The sequence below is a fragment of the Antennarius striatus genome, chromosome 20 (assembly GCF_040054535.1).
Source record: "Antennarius striatus isolate MH-2024 chromosome 20, ASM4005453v1, whole genome shotgun sequence".
NCBI lineage: Eukaryota > Metazoa > Chordata > Actinopteri > Lophiiformes > Antennariidae > Antennarius > Antennarius striatus.
Window position 1 is genome coordinate 7122627 of NC_090795.1, and position 22106 is coordinate 7144732.

General features: G+C 40.6%; 3 protein-coding genes across 6 annotated transcripts; 1 reads left to right on the top strand and 2 right to left on the bottom strand.

Annotated features, from left to right (window-relative positions):
* Nucleotides 1-377: 377 nt before the first annotated feature.
* tagln3b (transgelin 3b) lies at nt 378-3964 on the bottom strand. Of its 3 annotated transcripts, XM_068343639.1 has the most exons (5): nt 3829-3964; nt 2797-3012; nt 1576-1750; nt 1377-1479; nt 378-1279 (listed from the first exon to the last, which is right to left on the bottom strand). In XM_068343639.1, exons 2-5 carry the CDS (start codon nt 2974-2976, stop codon nt 1138-1140), a joined length of 600 nt encoding a protein of 199 aa, XP_068199740.1. In that variant the 5' UTR covers nt 2977-3012; nt 3829-3964; the 3' UTR covers nt 378-1137. The 3 variants fall into 3 exon arrangements, with proteins under 3 accessions (XP_068199740.1, XP_068199738.1, XP_068199739.1); XM_068343637.1 differs by having other exon boundaries at nt 1377-1750; XM_068343638.1 differs by having other exon boundaries at nt 1377-1750; nt 2797-2985; nt 3829-3960.
* Nucleotides 3965-5119: 1155 nt separating this feature from the next.
* abhd10b (abhydrolase domain containing 10, depalmitoylase b) lies at nt 5120-10751 on the bottom strand. Its single transcript, XM_068304079.1, has 5 exons — nt 10637-10751; nt 10045-10231; nt 7202-7313; nt 5967-6104; nt 5120-5880 (listed from the first exon to the last, which is right to left on the bottom strand). The coding sequence occupies exons 1-5, from the start codon at nt 10728-10730 to the stop codon at nt 5539-5541; spliced, it is 873 nt and encodes a 290-aa protein (XP_068160180.1). The 5' UTR covers nt 10731-10751; the 3' UTR covers nt 5120-5538.
* A 774-nt stretch (nt 10752-11525) lies between these two features.
* ythdf3 (YTH N6-methyladenosine RNA binding protein F3) lies at nt 11526-20772 on the top strand. Of its 2 annotated transcripts, XM_068304387.1 has the most exons (6): nt 11526-11788; nt 11854-12101; nt 12456-12480; nt 12707-12786; nt 13882-15540; nt 20604-20772. In XM_068304387.1, the coding sequence occupies exons 2-6, from the start codon at nt 12078-12080 to the stop codon at nt 20625-20627; spliced, it is 1812 nt and encodes a 603-aa protein (XP_068160488.1). In that variant the 5' UTR covers nt 11526-11788; nt 11854-12077; the 3' UTR covers nt 20628-20772. The 2 variants fall into 2 exon arrangements, with proteins under 2 accessions (XP_068160488.1, XP_068160487.1); XM_068304386.1 differs by having other exon boundaries at nt 11526-12101.
* Nucleotides 20773-22106: the final 1334 nt, after the last annotated feature.

The window sequence follows — 22106 nt, forward strand, 5'->3', positions numbered from 1 at the left end:
TCAAGGTCACTTAGTAAGGAAAGGTTTTCTGGCACACAGGCCTGAAACAAGACTGTCTGGTAGAGGATCCATCACCCTGATGATTATTGCAGTGCTGCTGGCCCATTATTAGATTGTGTACAGTGAGGAGAGACAGGAGAGTTTGGTGCAAGGGAGGGGCAGGATCATTACACCAAGATAAGAACAAAAAAACACAGCGCACACAGCATATACCTCCGACTTGGCAGTTATAGTGACAATAAGCTTGTGCTGCACAAACTGACACAAACACATGTTGATTTACTTTATTTTTCCATAATTCTTTGCATAAGCCTCCAGATATAAATATATTTATAAAATATAATCATGACAATACATGAAAGTGCACATTCAGGCGATGTCCTTACCTAGCACCAGAAAAGGACACTTCACTGTCATGAATGTTGGCTACTGCACATATACTTGCTTGGAGCACAAAACAGTCACATCATAAATAAGTAAAAAGAACATGGATTGGAATAATTTTGATAATATGAGGTTCTATCGTGATCATTCTCTATAGTCCCACAACCAGACACAGCATGGGATTGATTCAGTTACAGAAGATACTGCAACAATGCTGCAAACAGGACAGAGAGATATCGTCAACTATGTTCCATTATGTTTAAGGCTAACACTTACAAAATAAAAGATGACTTTAAAACAATATGCAAATAAATATATACATAAATACAAATAAATAGTATACAACATGCTATCACAGTATTTCAAATATTAAATGTGTAGAACACTGATGGCTTGTTTTGTGTTGAGATTTTAACGTTACATTCTCTAAAAGTCTAAATATATGTTGAATGACTTTGGGTCCCACATGAATTATTTAGAAATGGTAAGAAATGGAAAGCGAATAATGAAAGCTCCAGAGGAAACCACACCAACCAAAGGGAAGAGAGGAATAGGAAGACAGCTTGACAAAGGAAATCTACAGCATCTGACATCATTTTTAAGACACAGCACTCAGTTTGTGAACAGCAGCAGTTCCAGGGAATTTGAGGTTAACGTGGCAGGCGCTACAAAATCTATGAGCACTACAACTTCTGTGATATTAGTAGAAAATAAGATCTGGAAGCAGGAGTGAGGATTTTGCTCGTCGGTTGTCTACATGATCTGACGATGCATGCCATAGCCCGTCATTCCAGATTGAGAAGCCCCGCGGTTGCTGCCCATCTGTAGGCCGATCAGACTCTGTCCTTGGCGGAGTTGCTCTTGACTGAACTCTCGCTGATAACCCTGGGCTTTCCTTTATATGGACAACAGTTACAAAGTTAGAGGAACATGAGGCATCATACAGATGTGAAAATGTGGTGTTTTTATATTGCAGTGAAGTTTCTCTTTACCTGTGAAACCAGTCTCGGTCACCTCTATAGTGACCATCATCCTTAGTGACAGCCAGACTCCCCAAAGCCATAAGAGTTCTTTGGACCGTGGCCATGTCCTTCCCTAAAGCCGGAACAAAGGGTGTTTTTATCATGATATTTAGTTTACAGAAAATTATATTAGAAATGTATATATCCAGTAAAAAAGAGGTACAATAACCTTCCCAGAGATCCACAGTCTGAAATATGTCAGTGGTTGTGACTCCATAAGCTTCAGCTGCTTGCAGGAACTGAGAGATCTTCTCCATTTGTTTAAAGGCCATCTGGGTCTCTGATATCTTCTTTATAGGCTCCTTCCCCTTTGGATAAAGGCTGTTGATAAGCCTGCAGAGAACCTGTGGCAAAGGAGGTCAGGAATCTGGCTTGTTCATGTCAAAAGGACAGCAGAGAATCTTGTCTGTCACTCTCCTATATGCTTGAATTAAGGTTGCATTCATCTAATTTCTTCACTCCTGATGCTAATACTGATACCTGGGATTTAGATATTAGCCCATACTGAGTACAGTACTGATAAAACTAGTGCTTAATAATTCACCTCATGGAAGAGTAAAACAACAACAACAATAACAACATCAAACATAAAATATGCACTACAATTGTATTTATTAGTACAGTATACCTGATATACCAACCCATTGTAGCTTACAAGTGATAATTGACTTTTTGGGACTTTCCACCTTCTTGCAACTGATTTAAATCACTTACAAAAATGTCTAGCCACACAAGAAGGAGAAAACATTTGCATGTGGCTACTGGTGCAGAAACAGATATCATTTATCACTGAGAGAGTACTGACAAAACAAAATAATATTTGGCTGGATTATATTGTTCTCTGATAATGGTGCAGGACTTTGTGCATGTCTCTGCTTGGTCTAAGATGGATTTTTCTGAATCCATCACAGGAGTTAGCTGGAACGTCAAACAAAAACCATTTCAGCAATGTGCAAGAGTGCATTCGTGATTGGTCGCTAATTAGTTTTTACAGTGATGGATTTTTAGAGGGGAGAAGGACTGATTACAAACTTCAATAATTGTAAAACCGTGGCCACAACACTTAGCATCTTGACATTCATTGTTACTAAATAAGAGTTGTTTTTTTTCATTTTATCCTTTATTATTATTATTATTATTATTATTATTATTTGCACTGGCCCCCTCCTTCAGCTAGCAGAGATGATATTTTCAGTAACCCAATATAATAGTGCAGAACTATAAATTCAGACCATTGATTTCTACTAATAAAGAATAAATAGGCATATAAATCTGGTTGCTTATTTTAACCTTAATATCATAGGCCCTTAAGTCTGACAGTGCTGGCATATGTACTTTAAATAATTAAACAGTGACTTCTATTCTAGGTACAGGTGCAGCAGACACTCACTGTTCCATCCATCAACCATTTCTGGAAGTTGTCTCTGCCCGCCTGAGGCCTCTCCAGGTTTCCTCCACACTGTGTCACTATCCAGTCCACCAGCCTCTGCTCCAGGTCTGAGTCATATTTCTGGTCAATCTTCTCCTGCACTTCTCGGCTCAGGCCATAGCTGGGCCCTCTGTTCGCCATCGCAGCTCTCTAGTGTATGTAGGGAAATCAAAAGCCCTGAAGAGATCAAGTGGTGCAAATCAGGTTGAAATACTTGTACTTGAAAAAAAACCCCCAAAACATTATATTCAAACAGTGCAACTGTTATATATTAGTCAGTCAGTCATCTTCAGATTACCACCACTATATCCGTGATTATTTTAAATCCAGACTGAATGTCAATGTTTGGTTTCTTTCATTTAGTGTTACTACAAGGAAAGTGTGCAAATCTCAGTTTTCTGGACCATACTTAAGTGTGCCTCCACGCTTCGCCTTCCACAGCTAAGGACCCCACTCAGGCACATCTCCAGGAGATGCAGACGAGCAGGGTGTGGTCCCGGACAAACGTCTTGGACAGGGACAAATTGCTCCCGGTAACAATCAACACCGTTTACGGCACGATGTGCAGTAATGCGCCGTGGCGCACGCGTGGATGTGTCAAGTGTGACCTCCACTAGGCAGGAGTCACGACGGAAATTACACAATCCAGTGTTTTTTGTTTGTTTTTTTAAAGAAAGTTTGCCCTCTTAGAAATAATTTTTATGCTCGTTTAACAGTTTTATGTTTAGTCAAATGCAAATCACGCCAATCTCAGGTGTCGCATATTTTCCTGTCCACTGTCCAACCTACAGTATTATTACGAGCTATTTTTTTCTTTGTTAAACAGCACTGTGTTACAAATTCCGCGTCTTTTTAACACATCAATATTTTATAAAACCAAAGGCGGTTGTGTAAACCTCGAGGAAAAAGATGCGTCTCTGCACCTGCATAGATGTCACACAGTATAACACGCAATCTAAACAGTTGGATTTAGTAAAGATCACGAGTACTTACTAGAGAGAAGAGCACACGCCGATTTGTCCGAGTCACTGTGGTTCAGTCGTCCTGTGTTGGGCAGGGCTGAGGATGCTGAATCGCTAAGACATCCATGAAGCGCAGCACAGGCGCGTCGGGCCAGCCTGCATCCAGTCGGACCGGGAGGAGGGATGGGGAGGGTGTGTGTGTGTGTGTGTGTGTGTGTGTGTGTGTGTGTGTCAAACGTTTTATATGCAAGCTCCTCCAGAAGGGGTCCCGGAAGACACAAAATGCGACGTGACTCTTGAGTCCGGTAGTGCATGGTCAGCTTGCACCAAATAACCATCAGCAAACCAGTGAAGATGCTGCCATACTTTATTTATTGGCTGAGATTTTAAATGAATACAGTGATATGAACCAACTCCATTCAATTCAAACATCAATGCATTAAATCTGATAAACGGTAGAATCACAAATGTACTCAGGGACTTTCACTTATGCTGATCCTCCTGAGATCATATTATTCAATTGACTTCTAGATAAAGGATTTTTTTTTAATGTTATAGCATCTTTATGTCAGTTTTGGATATGGAAAGCAAGCTGCCTCACCTAAAAAAAACCCACTAGAAGTTTATTCCAATGATCTGTGGTGCAAATAACTATTTATTTAAGCTACATCAATATAATTTAAAAGTCTTTGCCTTTTGCACCATGGCTTCTGCCTGCATCGTAATTACCACACTTTATGCTCCAGCATGTTTTAGTTTTGACACAAAAGATAGCTCATAGCTCAACCATGAGTTAAAGGTCACTGCTGCAGTAAAGTGGACCAGGGATAGTCAAGTACTTGGTTTCGCCCCATTGAGCAGAGTGCAGCTAGTGGCCAATGACACGTTAATAATAAACAGTCCACTGGCTCCATTCAGGAGGCCACTCCAGGCTAAAGGCCAGCAGGTATGGGGAGTCATGTAACAGAATGTTCCCCTTGAATATGATGAACCTCACACGACTGTCGCCGACAACACTTCATAACTTGCAATAATGTGATTGTCTCTATTAAATTGCTAACAAATTTATTTTTTGCTTAATTTTTTCCTATTTACTCCATCTGGAAAAAAAAAGGCTCCAATTTTAATTTTTTTTACTTCAGGTAAGATGTTTGGGTTTTACACTTTAAAATGTGCAGCCTTCATAAGAAACATGCAACACTTTTATATTTAACACAAAATGACTTGATGAAATATAATGCTCATTTTCCTACAATTGCGGTTTTTCTTTAACAGTTGTTGCTTCTCAGGTGTTATTTGAGAGAACAAAAAGAGACCTGCACTCAAATTGTGCAGAGGTTTTATTGACCAAAAAGGTGAAAAATTATTTGAAAAAGGCACAGGAAAACTATTCATCTAAGCAAAGAAGAAGGGGAAACCAGTCAAACAGGAAGTAAGATGGAGACAGCAGCAACTGCAGACCTAGTAATGGCCAATAACACTCAACATAGTAACCTGGAAAACATACAAATGCAACCTGAAGATACAAGGAAACAACTAGCAGCAGTGCTCCCTTCCAATGTCGCTTACACTGTGGTGGCATGATGAAAGGAAAGTTGAAGTACGTGTAGAACACAATGGACAGATGGTCATACTTGGCAGAGGAGCATGCCATTGTTTGGTAAATTTGTGGGTTAACTTCACAGTAAAAAGTCCTCTCCATATCTAAGCAACATCTCATGCTTGTTCCCCGATTCCTCACTCAGACCGAAGTGGTCAACTTGTCTATAAGATCGTCAACTGTGTAGACCATGAGCTTGATGTCATCTTTCTCTGACATGCGATGCTGTCCTTGCCGTCGGAGGATGACATCCACATCAGGGCTGAGGATACGTTCTGCAACCTGCATGGAGATGTGCCACGGGACATCTTCATCTTTGAGCCCATGAATGAGTCGCACAGGGCAGGTGATTGGGATGGGACTCTGGAGTACACGGTGGTTTTCTGCCTCTCGCAGAAAGTCCATGCTGAACTTGTAATGACCCTCCTCTGAGTGTTTGGTGGGCAGTGTCCACTCCCCCTTCTCTTCAAACTCTTTGCGTGTCTGTGTAATCAAACAAGGATAAATACCAGTCAGAAAAATAGTTTATGTAAATGTCCAAAAAATTATATATTAATGCACGTTCCTACCTCCAAAGGAAGAGCGTTAAACGCTGTGACAATGTGATCAGCAGCAGTGGAGATGCCCACAAGTGCTGCAGTCTTCTCCGGTCTTGCAATGGCTGCTAACAACATGAGCCAACCACCTATACTGGAACCCACCAGTATCTACAGGTGAAAAGAAAGCCAACATATACCCTCTTTAAAAATCTCATTAATTAAAAAAATGAAAACCTCTTTAAGAACACCTGCCGAAGGCCCATACAACATTATCATTCACTCTAAGGTGAAATCTAATGGTATCATAAATGCTGCAACACAGTGCCATCTTCTGGAGGAATGGTGGAAACTACAGTGAAACGTACGGAAATGTGAAGATTTGATCGTTCCATTCCTGTTCCATGCTATTTCACCCATTTATTCGTTGTTGTCTAATAAATCCTACTGACGATGAACAAATCAATGAAAAGTTGATTTTAAGGGCACAATATGAAAACTTTTTAAGGCTTTGATGCAAAGGCCATCACAGTAAGAAATTATTATTTAAAACCAAGTATTTTTACGTGGAATATGTTACAATTGTGTGGAAGGACAGAGCTGGTTCCTAAAATCACACTCTTAATGTAATTCATGACTACATCTTCTTTTCCTTTCAGCTTTTCCCTTCAGGGGTCGCCACAGCGAATCAGTTGCCTCCATCTAACCCTGTCTTCTGCATTCTCTTCTCTCACACCAACTACCTTCATGTCCTCTTCCACTACATCCATAAACCTCCTCTTTGGTCTTCCTCTGGGCCTCCTGCCTGGCAGTTCAAAACTCAGCATCAAAACACCATTTAAAAAAGAAATCAGTGTCTCATTCAATATTTATTAAATAAAATCTACCAATATATTCACTATCTCTCCTCTGGACATGTCCAAACCATCTCAGTCTGACCTCTCTGACTAATGTAATTCATGACTATCAAACAAATATAACTAACTCTAGATTGAAAAGTAATTATTTAAGAGTAGTACATTTTACATATCATTAAAATCTATACATTTTAAGACTTTTTTTTCATGACACAAATCTAACAGGAAGCCCAGGACCTAAAAATCAATACTAAGTGTTTCTCTAAGCAGTTTCTCTGCTATCATTTGAACCCCAATACAAATGGGAACCGATTTTCCATTCCCATTCCTAATTAGCAAGGTCTTTACAGACTTCATTGATTATGAACCAGAAGTCACTTTGCAAATGGCTATGGCCCAAAAAATATTTACCTGTGGTCCCTCTGTTAACTCATCCAAAACAAAAAGGACATCTTTTTTCCAGGTACCAATCGTTCCTTCTGATAGCACCCCCTCTGAGGCTCCATGTCCCGTGTAGTCAAACCTGTAGAAAAACAGAACAGGCCATGGTTGTGGGAATCAGAAGGTAAACAGGGGAAACCATGGGAGGCCAGGGACAAAATTAATTTTACTTAAAACCATAGTAAATACATTACATACAACAGAGAACAAGGTCTGTCCATGATATTTCTGTCACTGTATAAACATTTAAGCTAACACAACTCATCACCCTGAAGTAACAGAGCTAACCAGCTGTCCTGGTTCCTGTGCTCAAAAGCCACAAGCTGCTGGCTTTCTCAACTTGCACATGTCAACTGCTAGCTTGTATGAAATTAAAGTGGTGGAAGTTTTACACCTGAACAAAAGGGGAAAATTAAAATCTAACCAACCCTAATATAATAAGCCCATATCTTTTACATACAACCAAATTGGTCACGGAGGATGTACTTAAAAATGCCAAAATGATTTAGCAATGTCTATTTATGGCCCCTTATATATTTCCAGTTGTTTCTGTATGGTCCACAACCCTCTAAATGGAACTCTGGTTTTGAAGTGATTGAATGTCTTTCAGGTCTGCTGAAACCAAGTATTAATCTGAGTGGAAAAGGTCACAACCTATCTTAAAGGAGTGCAAGACATCTTATGCAAACAAACCCAAATTACTAAGCCTAAACAAAGTGATATAGATTTTTTCATCTCGGGGCATAACATGGTTTTCAAAAAGAAATCAGTGTTTCATTCTATATGTATTAAATAATATCTACTTCAGTATTTATGTACTGACTAGAACTCGGTCTTCAAGAGACAGAGTCAAACAAATCAAACTTTTATAAGGACTATATCAGTGACTGCAAGGCATTCAAAAACAGTGTAAAGACTATAATCATAGCGCATTTGCATTTCTTCTCTTATTATCTGATTAAGGCCTCGTGATTGTGAATGGATCGGTTTCATTTTACTCCAGGTAGCTCTGGTGTGTATGTTTAGTTATGGATTCCACATGTAAAGAGTTCAACTGGCCTGAATACTGGATTTAAAGTGTTCCTAGTTATCACAGGGAATTCTGACTTTTAAAAGATTAAGACTTTGGACATACAGGCCCAATAGTATGTATGAGGCAAGTACTTGATCTGACCTAGTCTCCATCTACAGTTATGCTCACAATAATAGCAGGGTGTTTAAAAATGTGAGTAAACCTCAAAATTCTTCAAATAATTTTTATTTTTATGCATATGAATGCATTGGGGACACTTCACATTCAATTTCAAAGCAAGAAAAGTGGAAAAAGTTATGAATATGATAATATTTTACAGAAAGTCAATAATGTTCAATAAATAGCAGTGTTGGAATGTTTCTTTAAAACTCAAAAATGTACTGCATAAAACTAAAATGCTTGAAGATTCAACTTTCCCGAGAATCTTACATTAATAATTAGCTGCATAGCCAGTTTCTGATAACTGCTTCACATCTGTGGTGCATGGACTCGACCAACGTCTGGCATCAGTCAACAGGCATTCCAGCCCACAGCAATTGTACTACGTTCCACAGTTCCTCTGCATTTCTTGGTTTTGCATCATGAACAGCATTTTTCATGTAATCCCAAAAGTTTTCTACGGGATTTAGGTCTAGGGGATTATGCTGGTCACTCCATTAGTTGGATGCTGCTTGTCTGTATCCATGACTTTGCTTGCTTGCGGGTGTGTTTGGGGTCAATTTCTTATTGAAACACACATTTCAAGGGCATCTCCTCTTCAGCATAAGGCGACAGGACTACTTCCAGTATTCTGATGGACTCAAACTGATCTAAGATCCCTGGTATTTGATAAATAGGACCAATACAATTGCATGAGAAACGTCCCCATATCATGATGCTTGCATCATCAAGCTTCACCATCTTCACTTCGTACTGTGGCTTCATTTCAGTGTTTGGGGTCATCTGAGTCTGTGGGCCCCTAGACCCAAAAAGAACGATGTGACTTTCATCAGTCTACAAAATTTAAGGCCATTTCTTCTTAGGCCAGTGGATGTGTTCTTTGGCAAATTGTACCTGCTTTAGCACGTCTGTTTTTTTAACAATTGGACTTTGCAGGGGCTTTTGGCTGGTAGCTTGGCTTCACATAAACGTCCTCTGATTGTCACGGGACTCAGAGACCACCTTTGATCTTTTCTGATCGTCCCTGAGATGATCGTTGGCTGAGCCTTGGCCATTTTGGTTATTCTCAAATCCATTTGAGTAGTTGTTTCTCTATTTCTTCCTCGTTTCATATTATTTTAGTTGAACACCTATCATTTTTGCCACTTCTTTATAGGTTTTCCCCTCTTTTATTAACTTCTTAATTAAAGAATGCTCTTCTTCTAAATAATGCCTTGAACGACCCATTTTACTGTTTTTCAAGGACAAAGGCACAGCCAGCATCTACAGCACCGGTTGCCTTGATCCTTAACTAAGGGCCACCTGTTTAACCTCTTTTTTTTTTTTTTTATAGAATCAATGACATCATGAATTGAACTCAGCACTGCTATTTATTTGAACATTATGTTTGTTGACTTTCTGTCAAATATTATCATATTCAATGACTTTTTCCAGTTTTCTTGCTTTGAAATAGCATGCGACGTGTCCCTCAGTCATTTGTGTGCATTAAAATATTTTAAAAAGTTTGAGGTTTACTCACATTTTTAGACACCCTGCTATTATTATGAACATAACTGTATGTAAAGACCGTGAGGCGTGTTCTTCGCGTCCATCTCTTTGGTTTTGCTTTAGGCACACGTACCTCAGACATGAGTGTCCCAGGGACCTACAGAACTCCTCCAGTGACTCGGCTTTCTGTCCGTTCATGTTGGACCCATATCCTGGCAGGAAAACCACTCCAGGACTCTTCCCCTTCACTCTCCTGTAGGCCAGCTTTGGGAGGTCTGGGCGTGAAGCATACTGAACTGAGGACTTGTGTCTCCTGCCCCCTGGTTGACACGGGATAATGTATTATTGATTTGCTAGATGAATATAAACTAATTAATTACTATCAGCTATCACAGATGAACACATGGGCGAATATGAACGCACACGTCACATCCCCTCCGCGACAAGTCAGATTCCTCTTCATGCAAAATGGAAACATTTGTAGGTTATGGGGCGCAGCAAGCATTTTTTTGGAGTTCACTAACGTTGAAATCTTTTAAAATAGTACGAAAATGAAAGCAGACAAGTGCAAAATCAGGCACCGACGCAAACGCATCACTATTTACGAGCCCCACATTTTCAAGACGACCCAGCGTGAACCACACCCCCCTCCGCCTTTAAAAGCGTTTGAATTAAATTCAAACATATTTAAATTGGTCGCGACAAACGTGGAGACGTGAACAAACCTCCGAAAATGTTCGACGACAGAGCTGTGGGTCCTCCATTACTTAATACGTGTGAAAGCCCTCTGCGGCAGGACCTCAACGTGACAGCCGCCATACTGCTGCGGCCCGACCACTGCGGAAGTATCGCGAGAATTGAGCGACAAATCCCGTTCGTCAGTTCAGCCACAACAACTTGACAGCGCAGCTCAGTTTAAGAGTACGTACTGTACTCGGATCCTGGAAGGAGTAACGGTGTAAAATACAATTACAATCAAAAGTACTCAGTTACATATTTCGTATTACTCAGACGTGCAAACTCCAGCTTACTTTTATTTATTTTTTTTAATTTGCATCATGAAAAATAATCTCTGAGTCAACTGAAAGCGTTTTTGTTTGAGGAATGTTCTGTTCTCTTTTGCATTTGTTGGCTATAAGAAGAAATTATTTGATAAAACATTTTGCCATGGTGAAACTACTTCATCACTATGGGCGTGCATAATGCATACCGATTATATTTGAGCTAAAATACCCATCACAAGTAAAAAAAAAAAAAAAATTAAAAAAAAAAAATATATATATATGTATATATATATATATATTAGTTTTGCTTCAAATGTCATAACTATACATAACCTTCCCTGGAGTAACCTAATGTAGTTAAATAAAGTGTGAATACCACACACAGTAAAAATATTCCTGCATTCACAGTGACTCCTATATTGTAGTTTAACATGGTAATAAATCGTTTATAAATATGCATCAACATAAAGGTATATTTTTAATGTGGCTGAGGCTAAATTGCTGAATGCCATTAGATATTGAAATCTAAAATTACAGATTAATAATCGCCTGTGTAAAACTGAAAGTAAAAAAAAGAGAAGGGAAATAATCTCAAAATTGAACATAATAATGAGTGAATCGGTTTTTCTTTACACCCCCAAAGTGTCCATCCAACAGTAGGTTTGATTTTCTGGCTGTCAAAGGCAGACAGGACTACCGGGGGTCAGTAAAGCAGCGAAAACAGGGAATAAACCCACAGGAGCGGGACTTGTGTTTGTGACTGTCATGTTAGGTGTTTGTAACATGACTCAGAGCGTCACAGGCGGAAGGTCACGGAGCAGCAGAACGGAACGGAAGCGGGAGTAAAGAGCCTATCCGCCATTGTGGGATATGGTAAGGGATATTCCAGTAAGAAACTAGTCAGTTTCAGATTGACTGTTCATTACAATCCCCGTCAGGATCGGACACATTCAGTGACGCCCTCACAGCAGACGCACAGCCGACGTTTGTACCGAGCAGAAGAACCGGATCGTCGTGAGGTCTGACCGCGGGGGGAAGCCGTCGCCTTTAGCCGCTACAGCCCGATCGGACAGCCCTAGAGACGAGCCAGGAAAAGCACCGGAGAAGCAGGGCAAGCCGTGGACAGTCTCACAAAATAGCCATCAGTCTCGGTTCCTGGAGGATGTCTGCGACCACAGTCGATCAGGTTCGTGCGCTCGCAGCTAAAATGTGCGATAAATCCACCGAGAGAAAGAAATAAAACTTTGCTGACAGCAGTGTGATCTTGGTCGACATGGCACATCAAAAGGGGGCTTCAAAAAGTGCTTTTTATATGATAGCTACTAGCTGTAATGTAGGCCGACTGTACTGGCGAACAACAAGCCGGAGCAGGTTGCCAATGCGGCAGCGTTTGCTGGGTGTTGGAGCGGCTGACAGGGTAAACAACACCGAGCAACCTGCAGATGATAACAAGGGGCTGATGGCTGGGGCTGGGGGTTATTATAATGCATTCATCTGACAACTGTCTAATCTCTTCTCCCTGTGCTACTCATTATTCCAGAGACCTAAAGGACAAGGAAATAAAGGTAAGCCTTAACCACTGGGATCGAAAGGCAGCACCTTGTTTATTAAATGTATTTCACACTAAAATTACACAATATTGGGGTGTTTTGATAAAATATTGCTCATGGACGTTAATGAGTGTTCCCAAATCTCCTCCTTTGTTTTATTTTTGACCACTGGCATGTTTTAAGTCAAATACAGCACATATTATTATTATTATTATTATTTGCCCTGTCTTTCCATCCTTAGTGCAAAACGGATCAATGCATCAAAAGGATGGTGTGAATGATGATGATTTTGAGCCTTACCTAAGCGGCCAGACAAATCAGGTAACTTTCAGTAATTATATGCTACAGTAGTATATCTGTCACCATTTATTGTGGAGCAAATAGCTTCATGCTACAGATAAACTGGACACTTTTTAGGTGCCACACACTCTGCATATGAGTGTAGTTTGGTAGTGATTTTCCCCAGAGATGCCACATCTTCCTATGGAGTGTATGCACGTGACATCACACCCACTGAGTGCCAGAAAGCTCCTACTGATTGGCAGCATTATCGTTCATCTTGAGCACTGCAGACACCAAGTCACATTTAAGATGGGAAAGAGCTGTGATTGATAGTATAAATAGACTCAGCAGGAGAAGGGACAGTATCTTTATACAGACTGAGGAATGTTATAGAGAAGATAAGCCAATTCATCACTGTAGTTCCCAAGTCACCTGCGGCCATGTGTCGAAATGTAGATCTGTCATTGATCATTTGTGATCAACAGATCCTTAAAGACTGTATCACATTCATCAAGTATATGCTGGATGTGCTAGAGAGACACACGGCGTGTCATTGGGTCGCTGAGCTTTGATCACACCTACATATGTGGCAACAAAGCTGCTGCATACATACTTGTCCAAGTTGGGATACAGTGTTTGCACAAATCTCTCCACATGTAACTAGAATGTCTATTGGTGACCTTCTCATATTAAATTTGCCAACATATCTCACTTTCAAAAATGTCCAAGGCCCCAAGGCTGTTGTACTCCTACAGGCGTTCTTATTTCATAACCCAGTGTTGAAATTTGATGGATACAATATCTGGGAATCCAATTCTTGGTCAAATGTTCATGTCCATACACATTTGAGCTGGTTCTTTAGTAAGTTGTAAATATCACTGTGGAATCCGATTGACTTTAAGAAAGCAATAGCTTGTTTTGCTTTAGGTTTTTTAGTTTATTTTATTAAACAAAGCCATTAATGAACCACTTAATCCTGTGAATAGACCATATCTGACCAGAAACGTGTCCTGAATTCATGTAGTCTACAACAGGGCATATACTAATTTTCGTGCTTCATTGTGTTCAATGGTTATTTTCTCGATGGCGCTGCCTGTCGTGTATACTAACTTCCCATCTCCCTATGTCTCACAGAGTAACAGCTATCCACCAATGTCTGACCCCTACATGCCTAGCTACTATGCTCCATCAATTGGTTTCCCTTACTCTCTGGGAGAGGCTGCTTGGTCTACCGGAGGAGACCCACCAATGCCGTACCTCACTACGTATGGACAGATGAGCAATGGCGAGCCACATTTCATCCCTGACGGTGTTTTCAGCCAGCCAGGTGCGCTGGGCAACACTCCTCCCTTCCTGGGCCAGCATGGCTTCAACTTTTTCCCTGGAAATGCAGACTTTTCCACCTGGGGTACCAGTGTCTCTCAGGGTCAGTCTACCCAGAGCTCGGTGTATAGTAACAGCTATGGGTACGCCCCCAGCTCACTGGGTCGGGCCATCACAGACGGACAGGCGGGCTTTGGGAGTGAGACCCAGCTTAGTAAAGTCCCGGTGCTGAACAGCATTGAGCAGGGCATGACGGGGTTAAAACTGGGTACAGACATGGTGGCAGCTGTCACCAAAACTGTGGGCTCACCTCTAGGTGGCACTGTAGGTATGAGCAGTATGGCAGCCAATAGTCTCCCTCCATCTGTCAGCTCATCCATACCTAAACCCGCCTCCTGGGCAGCCATTGCCAAAAAACCGGCCAAGCCACAGCCCAAGGTCAAACCTAAAGCCAACATGGGGTTGGGGGGAGGCGCTGCCATCCCCCCACCGCCAATAAAGCACAATATGAACATTGGGACTTGGGACGATAAGGGCTCTCTGAACAAGCCTCCATTGGCTCAGACTATGATGCCTCCACAAACTCTGGTGCAACCGCCTCTCCTTGCACAGCACCAGCCCTTACTGCAGAACCCATTACCCCCCCAGCCTCAGCACCAACCACAACACCAACATCAGCCCTTTCAGCTCCAATCTCTCCAGTCCCCTCAACATCCCCATCCCCTGACACCTGGACCTGCTCACTTGCAGCTCTCCTCTCAACCCGGCCCCCCACAACCTCTTCACCAACATTTACCCCAGCAGCCAGGTCCACCACCCAACCGTTGGGTGGCTCCCAGGAACCGAGGTGAGGGCTTCGGCCTAGGAGGGGGAGTCCCACTGAGTGCCTCCCCTTGCACTGGTGAAGTGCACCCTGTGCTGGAGAAACTCCGAGCCCTAAACAACTACAACCCCAAAGACTTTGACTGGAACTTGAAAAATGGACGTGTTTTCATTATTAAAAGCTATTCGGAAGATGACATTCACCGTTCAATCAAGTACTCGATCTGGTGTAGTACAGAACATGGCAACAAGCGCCTGGATGGTGCCTACCGCTCACTGGGCAACAAGGGGCCCCTGTACTTGTTGTTCAGCGTTAATGGCAGTGGGCACTTCTGTGGCGTGGCTGAGATGCGCTCACCGGTGGACTACAATGCCTATACAGGCGTCTGGTCTCAGGACAAGTGGAAGGGCAAGTTTGAGGTGAAGTGGGCTTTCATCAAAGACGTGCCCAACAACCAGCTGAGACACATCCGGCTGGAGAACAATGACAACAAGCCAGTGACCAACTCCAGGGACACTCAGGAAGTGCCTTTGGAGAAGGCCAAACAAGTGCTTAAAATTATCGCCACTTACAAGCATACCACCTCAATCTTTGATGACTTTGCACATTACGAAAAACGTCAGGAAGAGGAGGAGGCTCTGAGGAAGGTGAGATAAACACACGTTGCAAGATCTGTCTCCTTTAAATAGCTTGTTGGTACGTGTGACACTGCTACCCTTCAGTTCAGAGAGAGAGAGACTAACTTTCACTGACTCGCTGTTCCTTTAATCAGCTGATCTCTTTCCACCTGCTCTCAGATAGAGGTTGTAACTTCCTGTGGTTGAATGACCAATTGAGCATTAATGGAATTCCCCGAGGCCTGTCAGCAGATTGCCATGCCACCATTAGTCATGAACAGGTTCAGGAAATGCTGAATCCTCATCAGCCATCTTGTGCTGTGGAGATCGTGATGATCTACTCAAGTGGAGTTGGATGCATAAAGGTTTCCTGAAATAGCCTACATTCCTGCCATTCCATCTCACAGACAAAGGCAGATGTAATCTCTGATCTCCCTTTGAACACCAAGCCTCTGTGCTCTCCACAGGCTCCTCATGCTTTATTAGTCTTTAACAACATAATCCCTCGGCCTGCAAACTGTCTGCAACATACCTTAGAGATGGAGCAGCTGGCTACTAAAAGGCTGACTTTCCCAGTAAAATCTGAGATAAAAATCAGTCATAATTGTCTTGGTGCATTTCTGAAAATCTCACACACCGTCAGCCTGCATCCTCTGAGGGAACTTATAAATATGTTGCAGTGGTAGTAACTGGTAAAAACTCTGCTGGATGCTGAATGAGGAGTGAATAACGTGCCAACAGTTCTGCTGCACCCATTCTTAAATTCACTGATATGCTAATCTAATCGTGTTTAGAAGACCCCCATGACCCACCCTCTTCTTTTTTCTCCCATCGCCTGCTGCTGGTGGTTCATTGATGTTGTATTGACTCCTGACCTTTTTAATATGCGCTGGGTTACTTTCTCATTAATATTTCAAGTCAATGTTTTCAGGTTTCTGAAAACAACCTGTCAGTAGAAAGCATGTGTGATCCTGTGTTATTGCTGCGCCGCTTTAGTAGCGCTGACCTCCTACATGACAGGATGAGTCTGGCTGATGCCTCACCCCCCTCTGACTGACAAGGTTAATGGTTCCCTATTGTTTAGCCTGTCCTCTCTTTAAAATTCGACAAGCCAGCTCAGCTATTTGCTCCGTGACACCTTCCAATACCTTTTCATTTATATGTGTAGATAAAAATGATCAGGATTTTACTATCATAACTAATTAAGATGTCTGTGTAGGTTCTCAGTCATCCAGGTCATAGTTATCCAAAAGCTGTTGAGTCGATCCACTGGACGTTAAGAAAGCTCTTGAAGACGTTTCGTCTCTCATCCAAGAGACTTCTTCAGTGAAGTGAACTGAAGAAGTCTCTTGGATGAAGTGAAGATGAAGTCTCTTGGATGAGAGACGAAACGTCTTCAAGAACTTTCTTAACGTCCAGTGGATCGACTCAGCAGCTTTTGCATAACTAATTAAGAGTTTGAATATTAATATTTTAGGTCTTTGCTTCATCTGAATATACTAGAAAGTGAGTCTACTTTAATTTCTACAGACTGTTTCACCATTAATGATTGGTTTAATTGGGTTTATCTACCAACAAATCAGACCCAGAAATATTTTGGCAGAGGACTGTAAGTAAAAAAACACAGTCTGGGCTAAATAAACCACAGTATACTCTGAGCAGACCTACTGGGTCGCAGAGCCTTTCCCAGGCCTCTGGTATGGACACCCAGTCCTTAAAGAAGACTGCTCTCCTAATTACTGTAATGACATGAAGAGTCACTGAGTCATTTTGATTCCGGTGTTGTAATTTCCCGGATTTTATCTGTACTGTAAAATCTGTAATGAAAAAAATTTAACAGAATATGAGTCAAATTTGCAAGATAAGACATACCTTTGAGTATTTTCGATAAAAGTTATTTAAGCCTGTTATTATTCAGGTTTAGTTGAGTAAACATTGTGCTGTTTTTAGCCTCTAGTTTGGCATCACTACAAGCTGAATGTAGTGGCTCCAGTTCAAACATAGGTGGAGGTTGTAATAAATACATATCTGAGGCCCACTCAACTAATTTGTTTTTTTCCCTCATGATCTGTGTTACCTATTTTAACACCAAACAGAGAAAGCTAAATGCATCCTTATTATGGTGGTTGATTAATTTATGGTGGTGGTGGTGGGCTTTGCCATTTTACATATGGGTTAAGTAGTACTTTTTAAACAGTAAAATAAACAGGACCAAAACAACAATTCACCTTCCCTTTAACAGGTAGAATGGTCTTACCCACCTCTCAGAGGGTAAAGAGCTCCCAAAGGTGTGTTTTCTCTGCAGTTCGGCGCTGTTTTCATTATCCTTATTTATTTATTTATTCAGTTCATTTTTCTTCTTTCCAGACATGTTATTACAACATATTTCACTTTCATCAGTGTTGAAACATCATCAGCAACATCCAAAAAGAAAAAAAAAAACGGATAACGGGTAGAAGCCATTGGCTTGTAAGATTCCCGTCCCCTAAATTATTAACAAAATATCTCTCTCATTAGAATATGTAATCAACAAACTCAGACATTAAAAGTCTTCAACCAGCTCATACATTGAATTTTGACAGATGTTCATACCCTTATCCACTTCAAGATATTAGCCTTTTACCCTAGAGTATAACCATGTTCACATTCTTCCTAGGAACATAAGGTTTGTTAACATCACAGATAGTCAAAACAAGAAGTTGACCTTGCCAGTGTTCTCCACAAGAATATAATGATCATAGTCACCTCTTTCAGCAGACAGTGTTTATACAAGAATTAACCAGTTTGTTGCAGACACTTTAACAGTTCCACATGGTATTATATTGTAAAAAGATATCAACAAGCTGTTTAAAGTCTGAAGTTAATGTTATCCCATGTTATCACAAATACATGTTGTTGTTTTTTTGTTTGTTTTTTTGTTCATTAATCTTTAATGAATCCTAATGAATGTTTCTGACATCAATGATGTTGATTTTTTCGACTGTTCCATGAAATACTTGACGTGTCCAAAATCGTAGAGCTCCCAATATTGAAGTGACTCTGTTGTACTGATCTTTGGTGTAGTAACAATTCTTGTCCGTCTTTATTGCTCATATTTCCCCAACTCCTCTGCACTCCTGATCGCCATTGTTTTCATCTGGTCCGGAGAAAGCCCCTTTGTTTTGATGAAGATCCTGCAGTTGTTCATCCAGGTGTTGTCGATCAGCCCATTCTTCTTCAGTTGTCGAGCTTTTTTAGCGATATCAGCATTCTTTTTAGTGAGATTCTCGTTAATGTAGCCATTTTTTCCTTTCAGTTTGATGCCTTGTTTCAGAAGAGCTATCTTGTGTTTACGATTTTTGAATTTTATCAGCTCTGCAGGTGGTCTCCTACCTCCAGATGGTAATGGGTAACATGTCTCAATCTGGTCCGGATCTATAGTTATCTCCAGGTCTCTCAGTTGAGAACTCACTTGTTGCTCCAGAGATTCGATGTCAGCGCTAGCCATAGCATTTCTGTAATTCCTCGGCTTCCAGTGATGATCACATCATTTATACGAATGCTTTGTTCCAAATCATCCATTCTTTGTTGTCCCTGTTCCAAGACAACAATTTTTCGGTCTTTTTCATCCATGTCTTTCTGCATTTTCTTCATTTTGTCCTTCATTTCTTCCAAGGCATCTAGCACCGGTTTTAGCTTTTCTTCCAACTTTTTATCAAAGTCACTCCCTAACTTATCAAAGTTGCTCTTTAACTCACTCTTTAATTCTTTCATAGAGACCATCTGGTCTTTAGTATCCTCCGATTTTCCTTTTGGTTTCGTCATTTTGCAGAGAATAAGTAAGAGTCAGTCTGGGTATGAGTTAGAGAGATAGCAACAACAGGAGACAGAAGAAAGACGTCTGCTCCCGTTGAGAGCCGGAAGTCTTATGAAGAAAGAAAGAACATGCTGGAGAAATATTGTCCACCTGAGGATTTCTCTCCACCACAGATGCAGTTAAACTCCTGCGAGATCCTGCTGGTATATTAATACGACCATCCATAGATGAACACGCTTATTTGTGGCGGACGTGAAGATGTTGAGATTCTCTTTAGTAGTGACCAGCTTTGATTGATCAGAAATGATTTTATCAGAGGAACAGCCAGGGTGAGATGATTTGGAGACAAATATAAATATAAATATAAATACTGAGGAAATACAGTTAATACAAAAGCTAAATAAGAGAGTAGATAAAAAATAATAGAATATAGGGAATAATTTTGTGGCTCTCACGTTTTGTTTTTTTCTGGTGATCCCTGGAAATACTTAATGATGGTTTTATTTTTTTCAGGATAGTTCACGACAACTTGAGTTAAATTATTACACCGGAATATTATGTTAAAGAGAATATTGCAAACATGATAAGCATATCTGATCTAAGTCTGGAGTCATTCAACTCTGCAAAGTTTTATCCTAAAAACCTCCCAGAAAACAAAAAGTTTTTGACTGTTAAAAAGACATCTTGATAGAAAAAATGTTTTATTGTTTAAATAACTTACATTTGTCCCCCCTGATTCATCGACTCAGTTAGATCCACAGATTAATAAAATAGTTTTATTGAAGAACAGTTGTTTCTGGATGTAACGACACTGAACCCCAATTAGATGATGCTTTTAACTCATTACCACTCACCGTGTTGTAAAAAACATACAAACACTATGCTATCTGATGTCTCAAATTAGAAACATCTAATAAATCCTAAGTCATAAAGGAGACCAATACAATAAAGACTAATTTGATGCATCTCTTTTGGGTGGTGCAATGATTTCTGATCACTTCTAGAAGTGTAGAAATTTATGGTGAATCTCCTACCATGTGTTTGAACATTTGTTTGAACATTTAATGATGGAACATTTTGTCTGAGTTATGCCCTTCTTATCCAGAGACATTAAATTGATCTGTGTCTGACAATGAGGAATGAACTATTAGCTATAACAGGAGAACATTGACTGACATCATGAATGAAGGGCTGGATGCAGAGATGATGCCGTGTTTTAAACTGCTGTTAATGTTTATGTATTTGTGTTTGATGATATTTTACTGATTATATCTTTTCTGTCAATTTCTCTTTCCAGGATCGCAATAGAAATAAACAATAACCTTCGAGCAAGTTCTCGGCTAGAACTGCAACACTAATGACGTAGGACCTTAATTAAAAATTTGCCTAACCACAAGGAGGGAAGGCTCTCAGAATCCTTCTGCTGAAGATGACCACGTATCTGAACACTTGAAAATGACAATAGATGGACTCATTTGTATCCGTTCATTGGTACATCAAACTCCATGTTCCTGTCGTCTCATGAGAAAACCAACGTAACCCACTTTGAGAACTGTCTATAAAGCACTTTCAGTCCTTCTAAAGAGCCTGTACCCGTACCCTTAACTCGCTAACTCTGTGCTTTTTCTTTGATTTTGTTTGTGAGCAAATTAACTGACTAACCAAAGTAGTCAGAGGATTTCATCAGGCTTGTTTGTAACTTTTGTAATGCCTCAAACATTTGGGATGTTGGTGATCTTCATCAGCTCCTGAACAGAAGTAAAGATTATATATGTTAATTAATATTTTATTGGAATCTGTGTTCATCCATCTGAGCTCTGCAGACAGAAGATCATCCCTGTGATTGACAGGTGGGATGAAATACTAATTGGGAAACCATCACAATCACGCCAATCATAAGGTGTATCCCGCCCCTACCTGTTTCCTTCCCTTTTGCATTTGTTTTTGTGTACTGAAATCTTGCAATTATGCAGCAGGCTGGCAATCACCAGCTAGTGCACATCTTTGTTTTTTTGTTTTTTTCTCTCGTGATTCTGTCTCGCTGAAATGTTTTTGTCTGAGGAGAAACCTGCTGCTCTGGTTGAACTGGCTGTGGCCCCCTTAGGCCCTGTGGGTGAGTGTCATTACTCTGATGTTGATGTACTCAGGCTCAATCAGACTGTCCTTAACACCTCTTAGCACTTTTGGGAGAATCCCCACATCACCTCCCATGTTTGACTCGACTGGGATCCCCCCATAACTGCAAGACATCAACTGTAAGGATGTGACAGTTTTCTCCTCTAGGTAACTCACTAGCTGAATAAAATTACCCATGTTTAGAGCAAACTTCATTCAAGTGTTTTTACTCATATGTCTCTAAATGTATGCATCGCTTTAATGGTTGATGGCTCAGCATCACATCCATTCACATATTAAGTAACCTGAAGCAGATCACCTCTTGTTTGTTTGCATATGTGCCTCCAAAAAAACCCTATATAGTAGGTGCAGTTTCAGAGTTATGGGTTTGACAAGAGAGTTGTGATATTGAAGGTGTTCATTAAATGTAAGATTTGAAGATGAGAGCTGCCAGCCTGAAGTGGGTTACTTAACATCACAGAATAATCATAGATAAAAACTAGATAGCACTCAGAGCACTCAGACCTCCATCAACACAATGTCATTAAAACTACAGCAATCAGGAAACAGTTTACACAAGAGCTTATAAATATCTCTCTGAGGCACCTTATCAATGGAAACTATAATACTGGTAGAGATGTATCACAAAATAGAGATTGTTTCATACAAAGACTGGTCATAAAAT

What these genes read in the sequence shown, in the direction of transcription:
- tagln3b (XM_068343637.1), bottom strand. Translation starts at nt 2,976, where the DNA reads ATGGCGAACAGAGGGCCCAGCTATGGCCTGAGCCGAGAAGTGCAGGAG. An exon ending in AATGGTTGATGGATGGAACA is followed by an intron (nt 1,751 to 2,796) that starts GTGAGTGTCTGC and finishes CCTTTGCCACAG; the next exon opens with GTTCTCTGCAGGCTTATCAA. An exon ending in GACCGAGACTGGTTTCACAG is followed by an intron (nt 1,280 to 1,376) that starts GTAAAGAGAAAC and finishes GTCCATATAAAG; the next exon opens with GAAAGCCCAGGGTTATCAGC.
- abhd10b (XM_068304079.1), bottom strand. Translation starts at nt 10,730, where the DNA reads ATGGCGGCTGTCACGTTGAGGTCCTGCCGCAGAGGGCTTTCACACGTA. An exon ending in CTGGGACACTCATGTCTGAG is followed by an intron (nt 7,314 to 10,044) that starts GTACGTGTGCCT and finishes GTTTTTCTACAG; the next exon opens with GTTTGACTACACGGGACATG. An exon ending in TTAACGCTCTTCCTTTGGAG is followed by an intron (nt 5,881 to 5,966) that starts GTAGGAACGTGC and finishes TTGATTACACAG; the next exon opens with ACACGCAAAGAGTTTGAAGA.
- ythdf3 (XM_068304386.1), top strand. Translation starts at nt 12,078, where the DNA reads ATGTCTGCGACCACAGTCGATCAG. An exon ending in CTGCGACCACAGTCGATCAG is followed by an intron (nt 12,102 to 12,455) that starts GTTCGTGCGCTC and finishes TCATTATTCCAG; the next exon opens with AGACCTAAAGGACAAGGAAA. An exon ending in AGGAGGAGGCTCTGAGGAAG is followed by an intron (nt 15,541 to 20,603) that starts GTGAGATAAACA and finishes TTCTCTTTCCAG; the next exon opens with GATCGCAATAGAAATAAACA.